Source organism: Lycorma delicatula, chromosome 2 (assembly GCF_047948215.1).
Source record: "Lycorma delicatula isolate Av1 chromosome 2, ASM4794821v1, whole genome shotgun sequence".
NCBI lineage: Eukaryota > Metazoa > Arthropoda > Insecta > Hemiptera > Fulgoridae > Lycorma > Lycorma delicatula.
The window spans coordinates 93,286,782-93,310,542 of record NC_134456.1 but is presented as its reverse complement, the minus strand read 5'-3'; the positions used below and the strand labels follow the sequence as shown (position 1 = coordinate 93,310,542).

Below are 23,761 nucleotides of genomic sequence, written 5' to 3'. Positions count from 1 at the left end.
TGGGAGTGGAACGGTGATCTTAATGATCTCTAAATTTTGAACAATTGCCCATCTTCTGCACGCGGAGGAGGCTTTACAGCCTCATGATGGAAGCATAGCAGCAAAAATGGCACGCCACGACTAAGGGAAGGTCCTTGTATCGATTTATACAGGATCTGGGGGATGGTATGCCTCTCCTTCATTTTTAAGGGCAACAGGAGCCCAAGTGCTCTCCAACCTTGTAAATTTAAATCAATATTTGTTCAGTTCCACCTGGCAGCTGTTGAGCTGTGCGTTTGCAGGAGGTCCAGTCAAACAAACACATGATGTTTGAGTGTCCAGTTCTTGAGGGACCAGAACTTAGGCTACCCTGGAACTTAGAGATCAAGGGGGAAAATTGGCCACTCACAAGGGGCAAGTCAATGTGGCAAGAGCCGCATTGTCAAACCGTGTGGGAGTTCCTTGATGTGGTTGCATTGTTCAACTAGCATCAGCAGTTTACCTAAGGGAAAAGGCAAAACCTACCTAAAGGAAAAGGGAAAAGGGTACTGCTAACCGAGAGATATGGCTGGCTACCAGCCAAATTAAGGCTCCAAGCGCTTTAATGGTGGACAGGTACTTGCTGGCATTCAGCGGCCTAGGCGTGGCAGTGAATTTCTGTCTTTGATGAGATAAATTAATTATTGATAATCATATATGTTTTAGTAATTGACAGGGTGCATCTACCCATTTTTGTGAAATATGACAAGTGGGCTGTGGGACATGCAAGCGAGTGGTGTATGGTACCATGCTTATTCCGCTCACACTTTTAGGTTAGCTCTAGAAGCTAGTTAGGACACTGGTCGCTAAACTGTTTTGTGGCTCGTAGCCGTTTGTGGCACAGACATTCGGTCTTATGCTTCAGGGTGACTGATTAAGGTGATGGCAAGAGAAATGCCAAGCAAACAAAAAAAAATGTCTCCATTTGGGAGTTACAAGCAACTGTGTATTACATTTCAGCCACCCCTTGCAAGTATTGTTTAAGTGTAAAATTAATTATTGCTCCAAAAAAAAAATAATGTATTCTGTAAAATGAAAAGCAATGACTGGTATTTCTATTGTTAGATTATGTAAATGACTATTTTTCATCACCAGCCTAAATAATAGTATTTTACTACTATATGTTTGGAAAATAAAGTATAAAATTGTCATATTGAGCAATGAGTTTTACGTAATTCTTCTTGTACTAAATGTTTTGTCCATCATTCCATTTGACATTCCAGCTACATTAATAATATTTTTTCATAGAGAGTTTCAAGGAAGTGATGACAGTCATACAGTTGAAATATGTGATACTGATGTTACAATAATACCTAGTGCTGGTGACCACAGTACTGGAAGTTCAAAAGTGAAGTTGCAGAATGTAGTCGATTACACATGGGAAGAACGATTTTATACTGGACAGCTTCTTGCTGTTCATATGGCTGGAAAATATTTAGCGTATGGAATTAAAGGTATTTACTATTTTATTCTTAGTTCAATGTGCAGTACTAAATTTATTATCACTTCAGTTATTAAAATCATTGTCATTAGTTAGTTGTAACCAATTGATTGCGTGCGTTGCCTATTATTATTTTAAGGAGTTATAAGTGGGCTGTATAAAATGTTTTAAACAATTTTATACAGCCCTAATAAAGAATAAACCTTATTTAAAGAATACCCTTATAAATTGTGTACCTTCAGGGTAGTATGGGTTATATGGAATGTTCCGGGATGTATTAGCTGTACTTCAGGAACTGATTCATGACACCAAAATGATAAAAATGTTCATATCATTTTGTATTATTTAACAAAAAAATTATTAATTAGTAAACCTTGTTTAATTAAATTTGGCAGATCTAAGACTAGTAGTGGCTTGTTCTACAAAATAAAAGATTTTAAAAATGCCACCTAAACAAATTTCAAAATGGCGGCCATCTTCAGTATCTTTGTAATTATTTGTTTGATCAAATTTTTACTTATACATAATTTATTAAGCATTTATAAATATATATAATTTGTAAATATCCATTTACAAACAATTGAGTTATTGCAGATAATTAACCTGGCACTACGCTTGTACACCGTAATGCAAGCTGATAATTTTTATTAATTTACTTTTATTATTTAATAATATTTATTACATTTAGTGGAGGAAATAAAAGCGAGCAAACAATTTTAGACATTATTATTTTACATTATAATGCATATAAAATTTATCTGAAAATTTGTTACCATAACAAAGTAACTTTCTTAATTTTATTTTTATGATGACACTCATGTCATAAGTGCTTGATTGGATTTTTTTTAAAGAAATTGTTGTAAAAGTAGTCAATATAGGATTTAAAACTTGGTGTAGCATTGCTATTTTTTTGGCATTCCTAGAGGAAGTATTATTTTTTAATTTCCTTGAGCAATGTGTTCTTTATTCTCACATTGTAAAAATTTTATGAATTTTTGGTTAAAATAAGATCTAAATGTTAAAAAATAAGCCATATACTCTCCAGATGACCTTTGGCTATCAAAGAAAAAAAAATGATTGCCATTTTGATGCTACTAGAGAAAAAGCTGTAAAGAATTGTACCTCTGTTTTTTATTTTTTTTTTACACAGTTTCCTCAAAAATCTGAAAAAAATTATACTGTTAAGAATTCACTGCTTTAATGACATCATAGAGGTATTTAATCAGAAGAACAGTTTTGTATTAAAATAATTTATAGATTAATAAATGTCTGTACTTACAGTGAAAATAATATTGGATTTACTGATTTACATTCATAGTATGACAGTAGTGTCAGTTACAACTTCAAGCTGATTTTAGACGCAACATGATGTGTGTGAAGGATAAGAACGCACTGAGGTTATTTAAAATGATGGAGAAGGATTCTAGGACCATTAAGATTAATGCAGAAGTAGAGATTAAGAAACAATAATGAGATGTTGGGTTTTCTTGATAATGAAGATGTCTGCTTCATTAAATCTGGATAATATTTTAGTTTTGATATGCACAGAGATTGATGGAAGCAAGAATACAACAGTTAATGATGAAGAGAACAGTCGAGGAAAAGAGAAATGGAAGGAAATAATCTCAGGGTGTTTTGAAGATTTTACGTATGCAAAACTAGTAGGAGACATCCCAACCCTGTAGGGGGAGACCCCCACCTTGTGATGTTACCGGTTGCTGCACCACCCCTTCTGTTCCACTGGTAGGAGACATCCCAACCCCCATAGGGGGAAGACATCCACCTTGTGATGTTACTGGTCGCCTCATCACCCCCTCTATTCCAAGCCCTGAGGGGCTTTATTGGAGGTCGTCTTTTAGACCTTCTAACTGATTACATCTCACAGTCATCAGCCAGGCCTCGGTCGCGATGACACTGATGTAAATGCCTTGGCAGACATTTGCATCAGTAAAATACATATTGAATTTTGCCTTCACATAGGCTTTAAATGGACATCTTCACATCCAACCCTCAAACTAACTGACCGAAACTGCAGAAGTGTGAACCCCGCATCTAGTAAAGATTTGACAACACTGTTCGTGACTACCTCGGAAAACAAATGAGTTTAAAGTTAAATTAATGCAACACTCATACCAATCAAAATTATGTTTTATGCAACATAGAAATTCAGAGCTACACCCAATTAAGTCGACCAATTTAGGTCACCTAACAAAGGGAATGAAACCTCATTCCAGTCTACGCAGGAGCCGGGGACAAACCCTGTACCCCCACTCGGTCCTATCATTGTGTCTCGCATGGCATTACCAAGAAACAATCACTACCGCCACCAGTGGAGGGAAGCCACATCCCTGGTTGTACGGGTTAACATACACCGGCGGTGCGGCCACCCCCCACCAGCGGAAGCCCCAAAGCGAATCACAAACAATACCAATATAACCGTGGCACAATGCCAATGCGCCTACTTCCAACCAATCCAATACCTAAGCCCTAATCTAATGCCCTCACCACCCTGGATCCTACCACAATCAAGTACTTATATTAAACTCCCTCTGCAGACCTACACACCGCAAGGGCACAAAGAAAACCAGCCACTAATAGACCACTCCTCGCAGATCATCCAGTTAATACGGAATTCCAGAAAGGAATGTATGCTCTCAAGTTCCCTAAGAGCTTGTGAATATTTGACCTCATATTGGGGACAGACAAAGAGGATGTGGTCCACTGTATCATCAGTCCCACAATCTGGGCATTGATTAGAATCCACCAAACAAAACCTAGTCAAACTCTCTTGAAAGGAACCATGCCCAGAGAGAAACTGTGTGAATACCGATTGGGAGAGACCAATCCAATCACACCTAAATCAGACACTATAGGAAATATACCGTGCGTGTAGCAACCTGTGGGGGATTTTTCCCACCTGATCTGCCAAGATGAAAGGCCCCAGTCTTTCATCAATCTCCTGCTTTCATTCTGACATCAATAGGTTATTTACCTTGGAAATGTAGTGTTCCTTACGCTCATTAGCCATGATATCCATTGGTTTGACTCTGGCCATAACACAGACTGCCTCCTGCGACACTGTTCTATAACAGCCAGCAAGAAGAGTCGCTGGGCCCGCATCAAAATATCCGTGCAATACCTAAAAGCCATGCGGTGAGCCCGGACAGGTGCAGCATAAAGCATAATAGCTTTGCTGACAGCTTTGTCAAGGATACACATGGTACGGTAATTCAACCCCCAATCGGGATGAATGAACTACGGATTCCATAAAAAGCATCAGTGGCCTTTTTTGCTACATGCTGTATGTGTTCCTTGAACTGAAAATTGTCATCAAGGATAATGCCCAGGTATTTTTGAGTAGTAACGTACCGAATGGGAAGACCAGCCATCTGGACCCGGATTTGTCGGGTAGCAGCCAATTGACCCTCAAGCAACATCATTGTGGTTTTCTCTGGGCTGAAAATCATCTTATGTTGAAGACTTCTCAGTCGGAGTGTCTCACAAGCACGAGCAGCTCAGAATTCTATCTCGTTACTTAAATCCCCTTCAATCAGTAGCAGTGTGTTGTCAGCATAAGCGATGACATGGCAACCTTAAATGCAACATCAAATCAAATTCTATGATCCAAGAAGGGGACTCAGAACACTGCCCTGAGGACATCCTTTACTTAAGGTCTTACGAACCTCCAAGCCGACATCACGCAGGGAAACGGTCTGTTGGCTGAAATAACTTGTTAGCACTTCTAGTTCATTTCATATACACTTACGCTTCTGCATCTGAAACAGGGCAGAGGGCCACCGTAAGTTGTTAAATGCCTCGGATATGTCCAGAAAAATCCCTAATACATATTTACATGGACTAGAGGAAGCTATATCAATCATCTTAGTGGCATCCTCAGTCCTCTTGTCCAGTCAGAAACCATACTGGTTGTCTATTAGCAAATGATCAGTGGCCAATAACATTATTATGCAAATATAGGACCTTCTTAAAAACCTTGCCAATCACAGGCGAGAGCGTTAATGGACGGTAAGAAGAACTAACAGTAGGATCTTTGTCACCACCTTTGAACAACACCAAGTCTCCAAGTGGCGAGTGAAGAGCAACCACTTATATATTCTAGTTAGAGGACCAAGAAGGACTACTGGAAGCGCTTGGATGAGGAGCTCCACTTTGATACAGTCATATCTGGGGGCCTTGTGCCATGCCATACTACAGATCACCTGGTGCACTTCCACCTTAATGATCTCAGAAGATTGTAAGTCGGTCTTGGAAATCGTGACTACCCGCCTGACACGCCAGTGTATGAAACCTCACCCACCATAGTGTCATCCGGGAGCAAATCATTCAGCAAAATGTTTAGGACACGGTCCTTATCAATTACTACACCCTTGCGGTTTGACAAGACTGACAAGAGGACATCTTTCCTGCGCTTATGTCCAAGGGATCTATACACAACACCCCATGGATCTCTATTCTCTTGCCCCTGAACGAAGGAGCGCCAGGAATTACACTTCAAGGACCTAATTCTATGAAAGCACCTAGCTCTCGCTCTGCAGTTAGGGCCGCACACCGATTGGGATCACACTCTCATTGTGCAGCCCTTCTGAGTCAGTTCACAGACTGCTTTAATGCTGTCAGATTCTGAGACCACCAACCTGATATACATTCCTGGCCAGTGCCTCAAATGGCAGCTTCAGTCATCACCACCACCGCAGAAGTGAAATTTTTTGCCAGGACATTTAATGCCAGGCTGTCAAGGTCTCGAGAAAAAATCTCCAGTCTGGACTCCAACAAAGAGGAAAATTTCAGCCAATTTCGCCCTCCTATGTAGAAAATGCCCCTGGTAAACATTAAAGTGCCCCTCATGGCCATCGCGCAGCTCATCCGCTATTTCAAAAAGTATCAACTGATGATCACTAGGACAGTCGTCGACCACAGACCAGTCAAGGATCCTGCTAGGGATGTCCCCACCAATGGTGATGTCAATATTTGTACCTGAAAAGGCTCTTAAGTGGCCAACTGGTCTGCAACATTGAAGACCTCAAAATTGTACTGCGCAATGAAACTGTCCATTAGGCCACCGACAAGATCAGTGATCCCACTGTACCAGAAAAGCAACTTCACATTAACATCAGCACCAATAAGGATTGGACCATTACCCACAATACAAAGGATCCTGTCCCATCTCGCTAGGTGTTCCTCACTGGGATCCTTGTATTGGAAATATGAACTAACAACTGTAAGGTTCTGTCTGCGAATGGCAAGTCTGACCACAACATGATGCACATCAGAAAATAAAGACACTATCAAGTGACTTCCTGTATAGAATAGCAGACATACAGGTATGCCCTACACAAAACGTTTTACAGCTGTGAAAGCCTGGCAAATCACCCCTAATTATATATGGGTACTGTAGAAGGACAACATCGAGGCTCCATCTCTCTACAATCTCTACTAACTCAACCTGGACTACATAAGCACCCTGGGCATTTAGTTGACCGAACCTAACCATCTAAGGAATTAAAGTACAGCGCAATGACCCTTATGTAACAGCCACACTCCCTACTAACAACTGGGTGCTCATGATTCTTGTGCAACCTCTTACAGTTAGCACAGGCTGGAGTCTCGGATCTATGCAAACAGTTGTCACACTTGTGGCCCTCCTTGCCACAATGGGCACACACCAAGGCAAACTTACAAAATTTAGCTCTGTGACCATCTCTGAAGCACTTGAAACATCTTTGGACATCCGAATACTCTTTTACTCGGCAGGACCCTAAATTGATAAATAGTCTGCTTGCAGATGTAAATTTTTGAAAGAGACCAGAACTTACCTCAAAGACTCCGTGCTATTTCTGGGTGTCACGCCTACCTGTTTTAAAGACCAACAATCAGTTCCGCCGGAAGGCGGCTTCATCCAAATCAGTGTTCTGCTCCCTAATGAGGAACGAGACATCTTCATCGGTCAGGTTACGGTCAACATCATAGATTAAAATATGGGGCATACGTGTTCTCCTCAAGTCTATTTTCACATTTAGTCACTTAACCGCCATGGAATGTCTAATTGCCTGAATGGTCTCTTGCCACTACTGGATCAAATGTGTGAAATCAAAGTTTAACACACAGTTACAGATTACGGCCCCTGCTCTAAAAGAGCATGAGCAGGAGTAAGGGTAAAGGCCCCTTTGCTCATAACAGGGACTTGTGACCAGGAGTCGTTGCCACTCTTTTCACTGAGATGAGGCGGGGGCTCAAACAAATCGTGTGCCAAATCCTCTGAATCCCTGCAAAATGGGTACGAATCATCTTAACAGTAAGGGCGCAAACCGTTGTAACAATTCTCAGACAGCAAGATTGTAAAACTGGGGAAGGTACACACTCGACCACCAGCTCAAAAATAGCACTGAAAAAGACTTAATACAGTGGAAACCTCTGCTTGTGAACAGAGACCAGAGGTTAGGAGACAGCAAAGAATCGAGAATAGTAGAGATGAGTTAAAGTGGAAGTGAACATCCACTGAGTTCTATTGAGCTGGAGTGAAGTAAGCTAAAGCTTATATTTATTGTTTATTATTATTATTATTATTTGTTTAAGTAATTATATAAGTAGGAAAACATTAGTTTGTGTATGCTTTTTTTTATTTAACATATTTACTTTTTATATTTTGTAGCTGCAGGAAAAACCACAGGTGTTGTAAGGGTACTAAATAGAGAAACATCAGATAGAGCTCTTATTAAGGGTATGGATGGTATGGTGCAAGACATTGCATTTGCATATATTCCGCAGGAGATATTGCTTGGTTGTGTCGATCAAGCAGGAAATTTATTTGTTCATCAGGTTATGGAAAATAAACCATCTGGTCTCATTTGTACTCTTCTGCTTCATGTAGTTTCTGTAAGTTTTGCGTGTTATTCATTATATGATACAGAGAGACATTAGTCTCTTTTTGGGGTAATCTTTCTTAAATTCTAACACATGATTTTTGTATTTCTTTGATCCAATAACCTAGGTAAACTTTTTATGAATCTTAACTTGGAGAGATTATAATAAATTAGAAATATCTTTTTTATGTTTTCAGTGATCAGAATCAAGAAAGGATCATGGAACATGGATCCTGGGATTTGCTCCCTGCAAATTACCCAGTTCCTATGATCTACCTATGGATATCTGTATTGTCAATGAACTTCATGTATTTTTAGAACTCTCAGGAAAAAAAATAGTGTTGCATTTTGCTGTTTTTTTAATGATAATAAATTCTTCAAATAATCAGTTTCAAAATTGTTCAAATGAACATTAAAATGGAATGGCAGTAGTAAATTTTTTATATTGTACAGGATGTCCCATGAAGAAACAGAGAAACTTTCAGGACATGGTTTAACTGGTGAAAATAATGAAAAAAGTTCATACAAACATAAATTTGGTGACACTTTGTTTTCAAGTTATGGCTAGTAAAAGATTTTGCCCTGATTTTAGCTGTTTAAATAAAAAGAAGCCCTACTGTAATTTTTGGGACCCAAATTAAGGAGTAAAGTTTTATCTATATATTACTGAAGTTTCTACTTGTAAAAATTTATTTCTAATTGTTTACAAAAAAAAGAAGAACATATGATGGGAATATAAATAAAATGAGAAATAATTTTGAAGAGAATAAAGAACTATAAAAAATGGAAAACTGAAATAATTATTTGTTTGTTGAAAAGTTGAAAAATATTGGTAAAAAGTTAATAATTACTGTATTGTTATAATTATTGAATAAATACTTTAGAAATAATTATAAAAATAAAGACTTCAAAATCTGATAATAGGAAAAAGCCAAGAGAGAGAAATTTTTTATCAATCTAAATAAATCTAGCAAGTTCCATTAACCCATCGGGTTTGTGTAGTGGTTAACGCGTCTTCCCAAATCAGCTGATTTGGAAAGTCGAGAGTTACAGCGTTCAAGTCCTAGTAAAGTCAGTTATTTTTACACTGATTTGAATACTAGATCGTGGATATACCGGTGTTCTCAGGAATGGTCGAACTGAGAATGTACAAGACTACACTTCATTTACACTCATACATATCATCCTCATTCATCCTCTGAAGAATTATCTAAACAGTAGTTACCGGAGACTAAACAGGAAGAAAGAGCAAGTTCCATAAGAAATTAGTACAGAAAATTTTTAAATAACATTTTACTATTAAGTTATTTTGAAACATTAAATATAATTCATTTATTAAACAAAAATTACTCTTCTCAGAAATATAATACAATCTTTAATAAAGAAAAAACTAGAAAATTACAATTTGTAATGTAAAATGTGGCCACTGTAGCAAGAATTTAGCCCAGTTAACAAAACTCAATAGCTTAGTTCAACTTTACAACCAAAACACTGTTTGTTATGCAGTTCTGAATGTTCTGGCACACTTGCTGTTGTAACTATCACACTGGTTCATGTGACTTTGCACAAGTGATTTAAAACATTTCTATACATTTTAAAATATAATTTAAAATCTGTGAGTTATTAGGAATGAGTTTTATTAGGAAAGTTACTGTTACTTATGGCAAGTTTTAATGAATAAATTAATTCTCATTTATAACATTTATTAATATCTGTCATCCTAATTATTCTTATGCTCTGTTTTTTTATTAATCCCAAAAATTAAGAATTAATGTCATAAAAACTGCAGAAGTTTAAATTTTTCATATAGTAGTGCTAGCAGAGATTATTCTTTCAACTAAATAGTTTTCAACTAAATAGTGGAAGCAAACTCTTAAAGCCTGGTTAGTTTAAAAATTGTTATCTTTCAGTTTTGTTATCTTTTTCAGTTTTATTAGCTTTTGTTGACTAAAGAAGTCAAATACACCTATTCTTTTGCATAATAGGAACAAGTTTGTCTCTGTACCGCTTGGTCATTCAGTACATCTAAAAGAAAGTTTTATTAGTTTAAAACTGGTACTTACTAAAGTAAAATGTAAAGAACATAACTGGATGATTTCTGAAGATCATATTAGGTCAGCAGAGTGGTTATACTTAGTGCCCATGTTTCATATGTGAATGGTACAGCCGAGCAAGATGTTAAAACTTGATACAAAAACACTGCAAGAAAATCTCTTGAAACAGAAGCAAGAATCGTTGAGCGAGTCTTTTTGACTCAAAGAAAATTTCTGCTGCTACTCCATATAAAACTGGGTCTTGTGAAGCAGTAATGATGAAGCTTTTTGTTAAAACTTTATGAAAAGAAGAAAATTGCTTTAAGTACTTATACCTGTATGCCTGAAGTTCTCTTACCTTAGAGAAACTAAGCAAATGAATTTATATTTTTGGTCCAGATATATGAGGGCTTATGACAGATAAAAACTCATTGCCCATAATGAATGATATTGAAAAAGATGCTTGGGCTACTTTAAAGATGTTATTACCAAATTCTTAGGAAACACCAAGGAACCAGGCTGCAAAATAACTTCAAAGTATCCTGAAAATTTTCAAAATATAAGATGTTATTTGTACATAAAAATTTACTATTTATACACAAATTTGGACTTCTTCCCAGAAAATCTTAGGGCTGTGAGTAAAGAAGAGGGTGAACACTTTCATAAAGATATAGAAATGGAGAATAAGGTACCATGAATGGCAGAATATCAGTATGATGGATTCATAGTATTTGATGGTGTATTGGGATGATCAAGATTTATCACATGAGAAACAAAGTAGAAAAAGGAGTTTCACAGGCAAACAAAATAAAAACATTATAAAGCTTTCAATTAAGGTAAACATTTTTACATTACTTAAATAAATACATTTTCAAATGAAGCTTACATTTCCTTTCACTTTCTATAATTTTCATATACACAGTCGATATGACTTGTAGATTGTGGAAAAAACTGTGCTTTTTGTGAGATGAAAAAAAAAAACGGGTGATATTTGGATTCATACCGCAAAAAACAGTATATTCAATATATATTTTAAATTATTTAAAGAAAAAATTTCTATGAGCTTAAATTTTACAGATTGTGATAAAGTTATGTTCAAGAGATATTTTTAGTTAGTGGGGTATATATATATACACACACCCCACTGGGCTGGTCCAGTGGTTAACTCATCATTGCAAATCAGCTGATTTTGAAGTTGAGAGTTTTAAGGTTTTAAACCTAGTAAAGCCAGTTACTTTTATGTGAATTTGAATACTAGATCATGGATACCGTTGTTCTTTGGTGGTTGGGTTTCAATTCACCACACACCTCAGAAATGGTCGACCTAAAACTGTACTAGACTACACTTCATTTACACTCATACATATCATCCTCAGAAGTAATACTTTACAGTGGTTCCAGAGGCTAAACAGAAAAAGAGAGAGTTTTATATATATATATTTCTAAACTCAATCCTTTCAACACCCATGTCCCCTGTACTAATAATATACAAATGTAAACCAAATTGATTCACCTAAGTACAGAAATATACATTAAATAAGATGACACTTACCTTAGTTTTTCATATTTTACAAAAACGTTTTCATGGAAATCCACTTCTTCAATTGTAATTTATTTTAAACTGTTTATATCAAATTAAATAACTACACTCAAATACATTCAAATTTATCAAGGTAAATATACATTTTTTTATTTTATTAAATTAAAATTTTTTTAAAACATAAATTATAGAAATTAAAATTTAAAAACTACATATATAAAATTTGACGTCATGTTTTATATATGTAGTCTTAAATTTTAATTTCTATAATTTATATTTTAAAAATGTTTTTATTTAATAAAATAAAAAATTTATATTGATAAATTTGAGTGTAGTATATATATATATATATATAATATTGTGTATGTGGCTTTTTTTAAAGTAAGATTCATTCTCAAATAAAAACAAAACTAAAAAATATAAATAAATTTATTACTTACACATAAAAACTAAATTTATTTACTACTTTTTTGCATTATTCCCTTCAATTTCAATTTATTTTTCATAGTGTTTTACTTTTTCAAAAATTCCATTGCCAGTGACTTAAACAGACAGCAATGCCATTTTTCAATTTATTGTCATTAAAACCTTTATGAAGCAAGCTAGTTTGAAATGAAGAAAAAGAAAATAATCACTGGGACCTAAGTCAGGGCCATATGGTGAATGTTTGAAGATTTTCAAAGAAATTTTTCCAATTGCCTCACTGTCTGATTTATTGTGTGTAACCAGGGATTGCATGCAAAAACAAAATCCTGCAGGATAGCATTCCATATCATTTGTTTTTTATAACTCATCTTAAGATTTTTTAATGTTTGGTAGTACATATTCACACAGCAATTTTGCAATTACTAAATTTGTGAAGAAGACACCCTTGTTCTGAAGCATAAGCTTCTTAACTGAATGTTTTTGTTTGAATTCTTCGGTCTAACATAAGATGAATGCAGCTGGCATGATTGCGTTGATTTCTGCTTTATCTTGGTGCTCAAATAGAAGATTCAGATTTCATTTTTAGTAACAATGTGATAAAAACAATTTTCAATTTCATTTTCATAATGCTGAAAAAATTCTTGCACTGCAGCAAGACTATTTTCCTTGTGTATGATGGTTAACATCTTTAGCGCCCATCCGGCAATTTTTTATAGTCAAAACTTCATAAATTATAAAGAATATGAAACATTTTGATGTCTTTGGACAATTGCGAAACATCGGTTTTCTCAAATAAATTTTTTCAATCAAATCATCCATTATCACCGGCAGCCGGCTGCTACGTTCTTCATCATGAATGTTTGTTCTGTCTTTTTGAAATGAATGCCACTACTGTGTTTAGCATTCTGCAAACGTTTCAAATTTGCACAGTTTCAGCCACAGAATTGTTTTTTGCCATCAAAAATCAGATTATAATATTAGTTCTATCTAAAAGAAGTCTTATTTTTTCTTTTAAATGGTATATTATGCTGTGTAATGAGAAAATACAGAAATTCAATTTTTTAATTAATTAAATATCAACTCGGAAGCTGAAAAAGTGTAGAAAGTAAAAAAGATAAAAGGAGGAAAAGATTGAATTATATGAAAATATAAAACTGTATGAAAATTTCTGAAGATATAGATTAAATCAAATGTATTAAGATTATAGAAGATTAGCACTGAACAAAAAATAATGGACTATGGATTGCTAAATATCAGTCAAATGGTGACAAAAAATGTTATTGTAATGACTTTTACTAAAATGTAACCGATCATTGTATCTATATAAAAATTATTTAGTTAGATTAAAAAATTGTAATTATTATTAATTATTGTTATTCTGCTTGTATATGAAGCAGTTCAAAAAGCATCTGATCCTAGGCCATAAAAAAAACTTTCAAACCAGGTCTTCATTGAAGTAAAAAAAATAGATGACTGGCAGCCAGCTGCTGGTGAGAGCCCTTGTGACTCCAAATACTTAATGCAGAATTTCTTTCGTTCCTGAACATTTTTCTAAACACTTTCAGTGGGCTTCAGCTTTGGGTACAATCAGAAATCACAAGGTGCTAGGTTTAGTGAGTAAGGTACCTGATGAATTTAATCTGAGGAACTCCATGCCAGATAAAGAAATTCTGAATTAGAAGTGACAAATCTATTTATATGTTATCATGATGCAATTACCACATGCATTGTTGCCACAGGTTTCTTACATTAAGCTGCAATGTGAAGATAATTGCAGGATCTCCTGATTATACTGTTTGTAAGTAGTGTGACCTTTAAATATGTAAAAAATATGCTCAAATACCTTTTGAACAGATCTTGTACATTCCTGACTAAAGTATATATTAGACCTTAGGACTACTTCTAAAGTTGTGAAAAGTTAACCGGGTCCAAACGTGTTATGGCACATTTTTCATGCAGACTTTAATTTAGAAAATTAAATTGAGACTGGTGTAGCTACTGCCACCTGCCTGCCTAGTTTTAAATTATTTTTTTTGACAACATAGCTAAATAACTTTTTTAACAAAACCAAGTTGGAAAAATGAGACCGTACATGCAAAATAATTTTGTTTTAGGAAAATATTTCAATTAAAATTTACCTTCGATAAACATTTTATTTTATCTAAGAATTTAAAACTTAGGATCAATTGATCCCAAGTGGTTCAGAAAAAAAAAAATTGTTTGCTTGACCATCTCAGAAAAAAGTCATATTTTGCTCATATTTTTGTTCAAAAATGGCGGCCATTTTTATTTTAACTCTTATGTTGTTTTTTTGCATTCGCAGGCATCTAAGATTTTCTAAATTATTCATCACTGGGTTGTCCTAGGCTTTTAAAATAAACTGCATTGTGTTCAGTACATTCTGGCTTACAAATCAAAGCCCTACCTGATATGAGTTTGTTCAGATATGCTTTGTAGCCATAAGATATTGAATGTGAATGAACAAAATTCAGTTTTTGCAGGGTATTTTCTCAAAGAAAGGAATACTTTCTAAGGCTCAATTTTTTCTGTGCTTTTAATGCAAGATATAATTTTTATAAAATATCAATGGTGAATAGCATACCCGTTAAAAAAATTAATTTTTGAATTTTTTTCAATTTTTCATCTGCAGTTTCTCTGTTACGGACCAGATAAAATTCTGAAAATTGTACATGTAAAGGTCTTTATGGTATGAAACTTCAGTATAAATTTCAACTTCGAGATTCTACTCAAAGTAAGTATAAAAAAGTTGTCAATTTGAGCAAAAAATGATTTCCACATTCGGGATAATTGGAGATAAGGAATTATTCTATTATTTCTAAAATATTTTAAATGAAGCAAACGAGATTCCTTAAAAATAAATGAAGTACTTATTATAAATAAGCATGTTGATTGCCCAATATATCATTTTGAATTATTTTTGATACAAAGTTTCCGTTTATCAAAGTAATTTTATCTTGAAGTTATCCTTTGCTAAATATTAAAAATTGTTTATAAATGATAATACAAGGTCTGTTCAGAAAATAACCAAACATTTTTAATTACGAGCCAATGGAGATATTTAGTGACATCCAATGCAGCCAGTGGCAGCGGTGTATTCCACATAACCTCCTCTGTAATCACATGTTCTTAAATTGTTGATATCTCGTTTAGTTTTTGTGTTATTGTTATTTGAGTGCAATGTGTTTAAGTGTTAGTAGCAATTTTTGGGAGCAACAATACAATGTAAAATTTTGCATGAAACTGGAGAAAACTTTCGTGGAAACGTTTCATACTGTCAAGGTGTTTTACAACAGTTATGTGAAAAAATCCGCAAAAAGAGACCAGAGTTGTGGCGAGACAACTCATGGTTCCTTCACCATGACAAGGTGCACCCACACACTGAGCTTTGTTAGTTCATCAGTTTTGTACCAGAAATCAGATGACTGTCATCTCTCAGCCTCACTGCTCGACCAGACCTGGTTCCTTACGATTTTTTCTTATTTTTGAAATTAAAATTGGTAATGAAAGGACACTATTTTCATAGTATTGATGACATTAAAGCAAATTCGCCATGGGTCTTAAAGGCCATTTCAAATGAAGCTATCCAGGATTGCTTCGTTAAGTGGAAACACTGCTAGAAAAAGTTGCCGAGTAGGGGAGGGGAGTACTTTGAAGGAATAAGAACCAATAATCTATAAAATTAATAAAGATTAATAAAAGTTCAGTTATTTTCTGAAGAGACCCTGCAAATTAATTTATTATTAAAAAGGAGCCTAAATTAATTTGCTCATTAATCAGTAAGTTAGTCTATATTTGTAAATCAGTGGAAAACCTATTAAATTATAGAAGTGAATAAGCATTATTTTGAAAGAAACTATTATGTGAATGATTAAATTAAAAAAAAAGAAAAAAAAATATATATGTAGATCTACAATTTATACTGTTAATAGTTATTTGTGCTAATGAGTCATAATTCCCTGTACAGGCTCACTCAAGCACCTGCAAGTCTGTGCCTGCACTGTATGTTGTCTTCCCCTCCACCAATATTATTCTCACTTTCCTCTATGCTCTTAGTGTACAGTTGTGACCTTTTATCAAAATGGATGGACAGTGTTCTATAGACGTTTGGTAATGAAGCTCGCTATAAAACTGTGTATGGAGTTCTTAAGACATTAAATCAATTAAAGATTATAATGAAGAAGAAAAAGTACTTTTTGCTTTAAGAATGAACTCTGAGATCATTTCAACTTTTAAATATCATGAAATAAAATACTTGAAAAATTTTCATCATCTCAAAAACCAACTTGAACAACCCAAGTACAGAATTATAAAGCAAGTGAAATGACACTTACCTTATTTTTTATTCCAAAAAGACTTTCGTGTGATCCCGCATCACCAGTTGTATATAAAATTACATATCAAATATAAAAAATTAAAAGATTAAAATTACAATCAATCATATATATGTATACAATATTTTGTATATAAACATATGAAGTCAATTAATCAAAATAACTACATATATATAAATATGACATCATAATTAAAAGATAAAAGATTTAAAGTTAAAAATAAAATAAATAGAAAATTTATACTATGTAACTTGGCCTGCCAATTTTACATTACTCATTATTTGAGTTTTATTTTTTAAATTTAATTTTAACTTAAATTTTTTAATTATGACGTCATATTTATATATGTAGTTTTATTTAATTGACTTCATATTTTTGTATATATGATTGTAATTTTAATTTTTTATGTTTGATATGTTATTTTATATAAATATATTTTATATACAACTGATGATGTGGGATCCAGCAAAAGTGCTTTTGGAATAAAAAATAAGGTAATTATCATTTCATTTACTTTGTAATTTTGTACTTCGGCTTTTCAAGTTGGTTTTTGATTATAAAAATACAATATATTAGGACAGAGGAATATGGGTCTTATAAGTATTAACTTTAGAAAAATATATCTACGCTGTTACAAAGTAGATTTTGGACTTGACATAGAATGGGATTTTTTTTACATTGCGTCATGGGAAAAATGTCTGTGAAGCCATAGGGGGTAATACGAAGTGATCCGTGATAAAGTTTAGTTTACAGCAGCCCTATAATCTTGACAGCTCAGGAAATGTTTAAATTTTGTAAACAAAATGTTAAGGGAATTACATATGTTTTTTTGTGAAAACTGAGGAAATCAAAGACCTCAGTTCCAATACCTTAGAGGAAAGGTATAACACTTGTCAGAAGATTATAGTCACTAGATCATTTCACTGTATACCGTAATCTAGAAAGTTTGCTAAACTGTGTACACAATATCATCTGGTAGTGAACTTTATCAAGTTGCAAAAGTAGTGCTATTAATACTTCAAAATAAAGACACAGTTGCATGTATTTATGATTGACAGTGGTGGATTGTGGAAGTGAATAATATAGATGATCAAAAAAAAAGATGTGCATGTTATCATCCACCAGGAGCAGGAACTTCATTCAAAAAAAATGAAATGGACCAAGTTATGGTGCCAATCAAAAGTATATTGAAAAAGCTGATCCCCTGATATTTACCACTGTGTCTGGGCATACTTTTAATATCACACATAAACTTTGTGAAAAAATCTCATAGCTGTTAATCAACATAAAGTAAAAATTGATTAAAAATGAGAAGATGTTATATAGTTGTCAGTTTATTAATTGTTAATTCAGTGCTAAAGTAGTTCAGGGAAACAGTTTATTACATTTTACCTGATTGTTGTTTTAATTCTAATTTTATATTTCATTACAGGTTTTAAATTTATCATTACATAATATTGCAATCATATTTATTACACATAATTTGATATATATCCTGTATTGTATCAAAATAGCTATCTTAGTTTGATATATGTTTAAATAATTGAATTATATTCTTATGTCCACTGATCTGGATATGTAAATCGGTCATTTTTTGTTTGATTTCACAATTACAATCTCAAAGTTGAAATTTATATTGAAGTTTTGATACCATAGAAAAACCCTTTATGTGTGTAATTTTCAGAATTTTATCTAGTCCCCCAATAGAGAGATATTACAGCTGAAAAATTGGAAAGAAATCAGTTTACAAAAGGGTGTAATTTTTAAAGAGTTTTCTGTTCAACATTGATATTTTATATAAAGTAATGTCCACTAATCTGGATGTGTAAATCGATCATTTTTTGTTTGATTTCACAATTACAATCTCAAAGTTGAAATTTATATTGAAGTTTTGATACCATAGAAAAACCCTTTATGTGTGTAATTTTCAGAATTTTATCTAGTCCCCCAATAGAGAGATATTACAGCTGAAAAATTGGAAAGAAATCAGTTTACAAAAGGGTGTAATTTTTAAAGAGTTTTCTGTTCAACATTGATATTTTATATAAAGTAACTATACTCTTATATTAATAGCACAGGAAAAATTGATGTTTAGAAACTATTCCTGCTTTGAGAAAATACTCTATGAAAATTGAATTTTGTTCATTTGCATTTGGTATCTTTGAGTTACAAAGCGTACATGAATAAAATCATATTAGGTAGGACTTTGATTTGTAGACCAGAATGTACTGAACATAATGCAGTTTATTTGAAGTCTAGGACAATCCAGTGCTGATTGATTTAGAAAATCATAGATGCCTGCTAACATGGAGAAGAGTATGAGGCTCAAGTAAAAATGGCTGCTATTTTTTAACTAGATACAATAAAAATTTAAACAAATTAGTTTTGTATTATCAAAATATTAGGGTATGTACCTGTAGAATATGGCTTTTTTCTGAGATGGTCACATAACCAATTTTTATTTATGGACCACTTGGAATGGATTGACCCAGTAACCAGAATTACATTAAAAATTATGCACTTTTAAGTAAAGTTAGTAACAAACCTGCAGTCCTAGTAATTATTTAAACTAATTTTGGAAAGAAATCTTTTATTTATTGTTGAAAAGTACGCTGGCATCAAATTAACATTTTACATGCCATTACTTGTGTACAAGTTTTGAAACATCAGCATTGCTATAAGCTTTAACAGTTTAAAAAATAAGTTAAATATTAAGTTTTTTTAATCTGATTTTTCTTTTTTTCCCTATTGAAATAATGTTTACTTCAACATTTTTGTATCTCTTGTTTCTTAGATATGTTATGAAAAATATAAAGATTGCATGCCATAAACAAATAATTTAAATGAAGAAATATTACATTTTTTTAAATTTAGTTAATGATATATTCAGATTTTTTTTTTGATGTTGAAAAATAGTCAAAGAAATTAAAATGTTATTTTGCTGATTTAATATCTAGGATTATTGATAAAATTAACATTTTTTTTCACTTTTTTTGTTTGGCATGAAAGTGTAATCAGCCTTTTTTTATTGTTAGCGTAAGGTTAATAATAAAAAAAATTGTTTTAAAAAACTAAATTTAATGAAAAGAAAAAACATCTTGTTGTAACATGTAAAGATACTGAGTTTTTAAACATTATTAATTAATTATGAGGGATGTTTAAAAAATAATGTGCACTTTTTTTTATTTAATTATTTTATTTATATCTTTTTTATATCTCTTTTAAGCCTTCAGATACCATTTCTAGCACTAATCATTTAAAATAGTATACTTTAGGTTACTAGTGATCAGATTTATGGATTCCTCAACTCTTCAGCTGAAACCAGTGTTACTTTTGACTCGGATTGCATTTGAATTCCAGATAAACTGATGACTGCAATGTTATAACAGTTTGCATTATTTAGAAAGTGCCCCACATGTATAATTTTTATTTTAACCTGTATAAATTATTTTTGATTTTCTGTTTTTAGGATAAAGATTGCCCTCCAGTACCATGTCATCGTGTAGTTTGGTGCCCATACATACCAGAAGATGGTCCTAAAAATGCAGTGTCTGTTTATGATGATGTTGCAGGACTACTTGCTTTAACAAGAGGAACTAAGGTTTTTATATATTCATCTTAAGAATTCAGTTAAAACTAGGTGAAGTTAAATTTTATGAAGTTTTTCCAGGAAAAATAATCTCATTTAAAACTATTATAACAAACTGCTGCAGTTTTTTTTTTATATAGAAGAATTGGACATTGTGAGATATTAATTAATAAACTATATTTAATGAAATTGAAAAAAGTTGTTCTCCCTCTTTTTTTTAAATAGTTATTGCTGACAAGCTGGTTGATGAGTTTAGGTGAACTAAACTTGTTTATATTAGTCCTGAAATTACTATTAACTACTACAGTAACTTTTTGGGATAAAATTAATATTCCACTTGATAGCTTTTTTTATATATTACTTGTTTCAGTACTGTTAATCATGTCTGATTTCGTTATTTGTTTACAGTATGTTTATGGGATTTTCAGAACCACTATTTATTTGATAATGTTGCAATTAATTTATTGCTGATTTAATGTTATAATTTTATATCTTCTATAAAAGGGATATAGACACTTATGATGATAATGTTTTGAAATTGTTAAGGTACGATGTATATTGCTATTGTTGTTAGGAACTAATGGAAGCCTAAAATTTATTAATCTTCATTCCATTTAAAAATAATTACATTGCCCAACAAAAAATTTTTTTTTTAATGTTTCCTTCAGTTCATGAGTCAAATCTTACTAATTTTGGGTTGAGAAAAACAAATATGACAAAGAAACAATTTTTATTAGTTCTAGTTTCTGTGATATACAGTAGGTGAAGTATTTTATTTTAACTGATACATTTTAACGATACATTTTTTTAATCACATATACCAACAACATAGAAAGTCCATTTGACATTTTTTTAATGACAGTTACATTCTAAGAGTTCTCAATTGATGGAAGAGTACCTGGCAGTTGGTTGTGTCTGAAGAGAATCTTGTGGTGGCTTCATGAGATCGTTGTCTTTTGGCTTTCCTCTTGTAAGTGAGTTCCAGAGCATCCCTACACACAGATCAGCAGTAATCTGCAAGCATTGCTTCATTCCAACGGCCCTGATATCTTTGTTCAACTATAGAAATATTCTGATGGAATCTTTCTCAGTGTTCATCACTGACAACTCCACAACTAGGAGGGAAAAAGTCCAGGTGTGAATGGAGAAAATGGATTTTAAGGGACATGTTGTATCTGAGTTGATAGTATTTTTGCAGAAGTACTGTCACAACTGACTGTAGTTTTCATCTCTTATGTTGCCTAAAAATCCATGAATGACTCCCTTTAAGGCTTCCCAACTATCCTTTTCTTTTCCACATCCTTCTCAATTCATGCTTTTGACAAAATTTTTCATAAAACCCAGCTTTATATGAAAGAGTGGAAAAAGAACAACTTTTGGGGCCACAAGAGGCTTGGCAACAACATTTTTCTTGCTACAGTTAAGATTTCTTGCAGGCCAGTCTGCATGAATATAATTTGATTTCCTATCTCTACTGTCCTACATACATAAAAGCCCAGTATTTAGTGTATTCCAGTTGCATTCCTAAGAGTGCATTCAATTGCCACAGATTTTCCACTTGTGTTCAGCATATTTGATTTAGTCTAGGAGGATTGCCATGTTTGCATAAGTCTTCATGTGAACTGCATGACCAACAGGAATATAAGGAAGACGGTTGTAGTGAAGTAATACAGCTTTCAAACTAAGCTTGGAGGAATTTATAGTAGCCTCCAATCAGTTGGATTGTGATTCAGATTCAAACATTTCATCAAGCAGCAAACAACAAGATTGTTTTTCTTCTCAAAAAAAGAAAGCAGATCCCTGTGACGATGTCTGTACTGTGAGACCCTGACATCACGTTGGAGAAGATTCCATTGCTGTAGTCGTGACCCTAGAAGTTCTACAGTCTCCTTCGACAAATCAACATCTCAAATGAGATCACTCAAAAGATGAGTTTATCATCTTTTTTGTCAAAATTAGACTCATGGGATGTGGAAGGCTTGTTGGGTTCTTCTTTCACACGGTCTTCATTTTCTTCTTCAAGCTCATAATTTTGGGGTGTAGTAGGAACTGATAAATTATCTGATTGTGGAATAGGTTAAATAGCAGATTGAAGATTAGGGTATTGAACTGTACCTCTTTTCTTCATTGATAGTCCTGCCTTTATAGGTGGAGTCAAGCAGAAATAGCAGTTATCTGTATGGTTTGTAGCCTCCCGCCAAACCATAGGCACAGCAAAAGCCACAGATCATTTTTATTTTTCAGCCATTCTTGTAGTAAAACTGAATAAGAGTTGCAACATATATGTGAAGCCCATGACTTATCCTGGTCCCCCTACCTTTACACCAAAATAATGCTGATAGGCAGTCTTCACAAGAGGTGTCAGATTGCATTTCTATGACGAAAATGTTACTTCACTACAAATGTAAAAAAAATTATCCATTGAATTTACACATTTTCTTCACATTTTGATTTAACAAATTTTTCACTTCGTAAGTACTTGAAAACCAGACATTGTGCACTAATTACGACACAAACAATATGAAACTCACAGTCAAAGCAACATTAATAATGTTTATAACCTACAAACAGATGAAGGACATTGTGTTTTGTCATTTAACAGGTGTGACAACTCCAAAAAAAAAATTACCCCCAACTAAAAATTTAAATTGTGTAAAAAAATGACATGTCACTGTATCTCCAAGCAAGAGCTAATCGGTCATTTTTATGGTGATTTTTGAATTCAGCAGAAGGAAATATATAAGAAAAAGCTGTTTTTGAGCTCGAAATATTTTTATTTTTGGGCAGTGTTATCAGTCCAAAAAGAAAAATCTGTATATCACATAAATCAGTGTCATATGATAAACAATGGTTTTTATTTATTAGAATAATTTTGTTAGTTTGTGTTGTACAACAACAATTAAGATAGAACGTAAATGTGTATATATGACTGAAGAGTGTTCTAAAAGATTATATATAACATAAATGGAAGTTGTGCTACTGCCTTGAAAAATGGTGCGCTATATTATGTTATGTTTTATACAGACTTAATTGCTAACCCTTGCCTGTAATGGTACTGTTTTAGTCTAGCTAAATGATTAAAGTATTTATTTTTGTACTATCAAGATCTTTATGTGATATTGTTTAATGAATATAGAGCAAATATTGTACTTTTAAAAAGGTTCATTTAGTAATAGAACAACCTAATTTTTTAGCGTTGCCTCTTACAATATATTATGTGTACTTGTTCTTTCTTATTAAATTTTGTATACCTATAGCAAAGAAAATTTATTCATCAGTTAGAATCCTTGTTTTAATTTCTTTCAAGCTTGACTATGAAGTGATGCTTTGGGTAAGCTAACAGAAATTAATTTGTAGAAGCAAGGTCATCATCACCTGGACTGATTAGATGTAACCTTGGCTGATTTGGCAGAATCTACCAGTTTAGTTTTTCAATAGCTTAAATTGTTGATTGGTTGAATGTTTACATGAAGAATAGGTT

At 33.1% G+C, this 23,761-nt stretch overlaps 1 protein-coding gene across 5 annotated transcripts in view; it reads left to right on the top strand.

Annotated features, from left to right (window-relative positions):
* The window catches only part of Ge-1 (Enhancer of mRNA-decapping protein 4 homolog Ge-1), a 153,944-nt gene that overhangs the window by 17,465 nt on the left and 112,718 nt on the right, over nucleotides 1-23,761 (top strand). For all 5 annotated transcript variants that reach the window (XM_075355780.1, XM_075355779.1, XM_075355778.1 and 2 more), the window contains exons 3-5: nucleotides 1,267-1,472; nucleotides 8,130-8,353; nucleotides 20,161-20,292. In XM_075355780.1, coding sequence (XP_075211895.1) covers nucleotides 1,267-1,472; nucleotides 8,130-8,353; nucleotides 20,161-20,292 — 562 coding nt within the window. The remainder of the gene's footprint in view (nucleotides 1-1,266; nucleotides 1,473-8,129; nucleotides 8,354-20,160; nucleotides 20,293-23,761) is intronic.